The sequence below is a fragment of the Orbicella franksi genome, chromosome 3, assembly GCF_964199315.1.
Source record: "Orbicella franksi chromosome 3, jaOrbFran1.1, whole genome shotgun sequence".
NCBI lineage: Eukaryota > Metazoa > Cnidaria > Anthozoa > Scleractinia > Merulinidae > Orbicella > Orbicella franksi.
Window position 1 is genome coordinate 4,240,001 of NC_138147.1, and position 5,000 is coordinate 4,245,000.

At 40.2% G+C, this 5,000-nt stretch overlaps 1 protein-coding gene across 1 annotated transcript in view; it reads left to right on the top strand.

The window, feature by feature from the left end:
• LOC145480764 (Golgi-associated PDZ and coiled-coil motif-containing protein-like) overlaps positions 1-5,000 on the top strand; it is an 11,180-nt gene that overhangs the window by 5,086 nt on the left and 1,094 nt on the right. The window contains exons 3-7 of the mRNA XM_081459089.1: positions 1-17; positions 883-1,183; positions 1,840-2,093; positions 2,433-2,558; positions 3,100-5,000. The exon at positions 1-17 is cut by the window's left edge and continues 159 nt beyond it; the exon at positions 3,100-5,000 is cut by the window's right edge and continues 1,094 nt beyond it. Of these exons, the coding sequence (XP_081315215.1) occupies positions 1-17; positions 883-1,183; positions 1,840-2,093; positions 2,433-2,558; positions 3,100-3,418 (1,017 nt within the window). The 3' untranslated portion in view covers positions 3,419-5,000. The remainder of the gene's footprint in view (positions 18-882; positions 1,184-1,839; positions 2,094-2,432; positions 2,559-3,099) is intronic.

Below are 5,000 nucleotides of genomic sequence, written 5' to 3' on the forward strand. Positions count from 1 at the left end.
AAGGAACTAGCTGGAAGGTATGTGATATGGTTTAAGTGTAATGGCCACAGAACTGTACTTTTGTGTTGCACTGTAAAGGATGAGTTTGTCTTTGAATGTTGTTCTTAGGCAATTGATAGTGTCACTTTCCAGTAAGGTGTACCATATAATATGAGTAATTTCAGTCAGACAATGCTGGGGGTGGACTTGAGGGACCTGCCGTGAACCAGTATCCATAAGGGCCTGTAGTAAAATACCCTTACAGCTGTAGTTCTTTTATGCAAAAGGCACTACAGTGGTGTTACACACTAGCACTGTTGATTTGAACTTTGACTTGCTCTGAGATGTTGACTTTCTGAAAAGAACATTAAAGTAGCTAGTTACATGTGGTAAGCTTCATTTTGCTGTGCACAGATTTTTTACTTTTAGAAGGGATGCCAAACTACATGTAAGAAAAAGGATGTATCAATGGCTCATTATATTTGCTGTTAACCACTAAGCTACGTATATATTCATCTTTAACTTAAATTGAGAAAAAATTTTAGTTTCAAAGTAATAACCCCAGACTTGTACCTTACAAATGTAAGTGACAGAACTTTATGTACCTGTGGGTTAAAATAAATAATATTTTTTCCAAGAGGGCACAGTAACAAATCCTGCAATCTGATTGGTTCTTAGTACAGTCCAGATTTTCCTTTCTCTGCCCAGGGTAACGTGTCCACATTGTGCATGTGGAAAAGGTCAACAAATGAAAGTGATTTGAGTGAGAGGAAAACTGCTGCGCTTTTCCTGCAGCCTCAGGCAGCATTTTCAAGATATTGGTCACAGTTTTTCACTTTATGGACCTCTCAGCCGGGAATTAACATAGTTATATTATTTTATTCAAATGTTTGTTTTTGGCAGAATACAGCAAATCCAACTGCTTGGCCGTGACATGAGAGGCAGTGAACATGACCAGCTGTGGAATCAAATAGAGGCTGAAATACACTTACACCGACACAAAACCGTGATCAGAGCCTGCCGAGGCCGCAAGGACCCCAACAATAAGACACCAGCACCACCACCCCCACCACCCCAGGCTGAAGCCACTGTCGGTGAAGAAGAGGACGCTGAGAGTAAAGCTAGGAAGAGGAGAGGAATAGGAGAACCCAGAACTGTAGTCATCCACAAAGATAAAACAGAGGGGCTAGGAATATCCATCACAGTAAGAAGAAATTTGCAGCAGCTCTTTATCCTTATTTAGAAGATAGTGTACATGTAGGCTTGTCGTGGTCCTATTGGACCAGGGATGGTGTAATGGAGGCATGATTGTGCTTCCAGTCTTTTGACATGAGTTGTTAGACATCATTTTATTTTCTATTTTTGTCTATTCCTGTTTCCTAATGTCTTGATGTACATGAAACTGGTTATTTGCCATTAGTGATTTTATTGCACATTTACATGTATGTCCATAACTGCAGATTGGGAGAAGGAACCAGTTAAGACTTCTTCACCTAACAACCAAGCAATTACAGTCATCTTTCTGAAAGTAAAGGGTTGGAAACATGACTCTTCCTTGAATTTTCAGATCCCAGACCACAGTACATGTAACTCTCCTGAATTCAACTGTGCTCTCAGTTGGTACATTTCTTCAGGCAGCAATGTTCAGTCAACTTTAAGTCGATTTATTCTGTTATTTAACTTGGTGTGTGTTGTATTGAATCATTATTGTTGTAATTACTGTGATTTATGTTATATTGGTACATGAACCAGCCCTGCTAAACTGGAAATTCTTGTGTAACTATATATATTGAATTAATTAAATCAACTATCCGTTGTCCAAATATGTAAAAAAAAAACAATTATTATTTTTTTTAATAGGGTGGAAAGGAACATGGTGTACCAATCATTGTATCCGAGATCCACGAGGGTTTACCCGTAGGTAGATCAGGTGGTTTATATGTGGGTGATGCCATACTTGCAGTAAATGGAATTGATCTACAAGAAGCCAAACACAGTGAAGCTGTTAAAGTCTTATCGAATGTACATGGTGAGATAACACTGGAAGTTTTGTATGTTGCTCCAGATGACTCCAGTGATGATGAGGACACATGGGAGGAGGATGAAGGACAGAGGTAATGTGGTATTCAAACAACCAATCTAGCCTTCTCTAACCTTTACCCTTAAACAAATACTACAAACTTACGCTGAAAGTCCATATGCCATCCTACCCCAACCTGTACTTAATTGTATCAAATGTATCTCTGTGATGGTACAATAATCAAAACCTTGTTAAAAGTTTTTGAGGTAACCACATACCACATTTTCATATCTAGGGTGACATGACAGAGAGAGTACCCATTTGTTTCTTAGGGAATGGGTGGATAATTTACATCTATACAGTAGCTTACTGTAGCTGAATTTTTTTGTTTTTGTTTGGTTATTGTTTTTTGATAATGTTTGTTTGTGTGTAGGTATAGCATGTTGGGCAGAGTAGAGGACCCAGCGAGTGAACTGTCTAATGGTGATGTGTACATGACAAACTCAAAAAGAGATTCCACCAGAAATCAGGCCTCATCGCAAAATGATGATCAACGGAGGTAAATGCTCAATGGAAAATTAAACTCTGTTTTTATGTGTTCAAATTATGGAGGCCTGTTTTCATGTATTCTGTCAGTTGATAAGGAACTAGACAACTGTGTATGTCTAAAAAAAATGGTGGAGTCTGGATACGAACCAAGTACTTTAGTTCAAGTTAACATTTAGAAATAAAAACAAGTTGTGAACTTAAGCTAAAGCAATACGAGCCAAGTGGCCCGTCAGGCCGGAGCTTATCCCGGTTTCCGTAGCATGAAGCGACTAGGAGTATCTCTACTCGCCCCTGGGTGGGATGCTAGTTCATCGCAAGGTTACCCTCAGCATTAAGTTTGCCATTAACCACATATACACCTGGGTGGAGAGAGGCGCTGTGAGAGTAAAGTGTTTTGCCTAAGAACATAACACATTGTCCCCGGCCAGGGCTCGAACCCGGACCATTCGATCCAGAGATGAGCACACTAACCATGAGGCCACCGCACCTCCCACTGTGTACGCTTTGACGGTATACATAATCTGCTTTTCTTTTATTTCCGGTCGTTCCAGTCCTCCATCATCACCCCGTGCAGCACCGTACCTTCACACCCACCCTGGGGTAGCTCAACCTGTCAGCGTTTCTCCTGAATCAGCGAAAAAGTACCGCAACCCGGCGACGATACCAGAAACATTTTCAACAACAGTGGACAGCCGGGGAAGTCACTCGGACTTGTCTTCAAGATCGAACTCACAGTCCTCGCTGTCTCTAGCTTCCACACTCTCTCCGCACCAATCCGGAGGGATGAATGTCGGCAGATTAGAACCTTTGATACAAGCACCTTCTGACGGGGTTGATACAAGTTCAGAATTGTTTTCGGCAACGACGTAACAGAGGAAGTGTATAGGGTTATTATGAATACCAGGGGCTTCATTCTTTCGCAGTCAGGCTTCCTTCGGGTTGTCACGTAATTTGTTTGTCACGAAACCTCTCTACTTAAGATTGCGTGACAAAAGGTTTTTCTCCCAAGGTTGCGTAACGTGCTTGAAGAGCGTCTGCCTAAGAGGGCGGGGGTAGATCTAATCAACGAATCAGCTCCCAGAAACACATAGATGAGCAAATTATTTATTGTAGATTACGTTTCCTTAATGTTGCAACAATATATAATTGGGTTAGTTCTAGTGTTAATAAAATCGTTTTAATGTTGCGTTGTCCTCTTACAGATTGAGTAAGTATGGAAGGACACTATCAGGACGATGCAGCAGTTTTGGTCAAAGTGGTGCTAAAGCAATGACAAAGTACCTTTACATCACGAACGCCAGTTCGAGATGCAAAGGAAGTGAATCGTTGAAGGTCGGAGCAAAATTGTATCTATTCTTAAATTGTGATTTTTTCAAAACAAAAACACAGAATTTGATAGTCTACCAGACTTTTGCGATTTTAGATCAACACGTGAAGCTTGCGTAACTGCTGGTAAAACCACTTTAACAGCTTCAATGGGTTAGGTTAGTAACTTTAAGCAAAACTATACCATTATTTTTAGGTTTCCATCGTTGTAAATAAGATTATTGTTTTTCAACACTTTGAATTTGTGCTCATCATGGTGCCCCCGTAATATTAGGGAGCTTAAGCTAACCACCACGACAACGGACACGAGAACGCTGTGCACGTGAGTTATAAATCTGGATATTTCGTGACGGTCCTCTCCATCAAACAACAACGTGAAATGACCAAATTCTGCGTAGTGCTGGCTAGACGGTGGCTAATTTTGGAATGGAATGGAACGCTGTCATTACATATTTAGTCTGAGCACGTTTTTTAGAGCCATAGGCGCAGTCAGCAGATGTAGACAATTGTGAAATTCGTAGGTAAAATATTAATTTATTTTTACTGGGCACCGTCGTTGTGGTCGTCGTCGTCATTGCTTAAGCTCCCTTTTGAAGATCGCAAAGTACGTCATAAGAATGAGATAATATAAGGCCTGCTCTGATTGGCTAGCCGGGCTTAATTTATTTGCCTGAGACTCGATGTTATGTTATGTTTCGTGTCATAAATTAAAAACAGAAGAAGAATTTTCTTATGAGGATACAAACTTACACGTGCCTGAAAGCTCATTCTAGTGTTAGATGGCGCTGTGAAAGTTTTCCGTTCCGCTGTTGAGAGAGTAAACCGCTAGCCAAGGCGAGAAATATTGATTGAATAGACAATTACCTTGCTGAGCACTCCTGACGGCACATTTGCAGTGAAAGTCAAGGTAAAGTTTATAAAACGTACAATTAACGTTGGTGTCAAATGTATAAAGACAAAAATTAGTTTTTCGGGATAAAGTACTATCGGTGATGTCGAAATTACGTCACTTCTGTTCATTGAGCGAGGTTTGGTACGTTTCACATTTTCAATTTGAAATTTGTAAAACTCGAAAAATGCTTTATAGTGCATATGGTGGTAAAGACATTTAATAGTTTCGCATAAC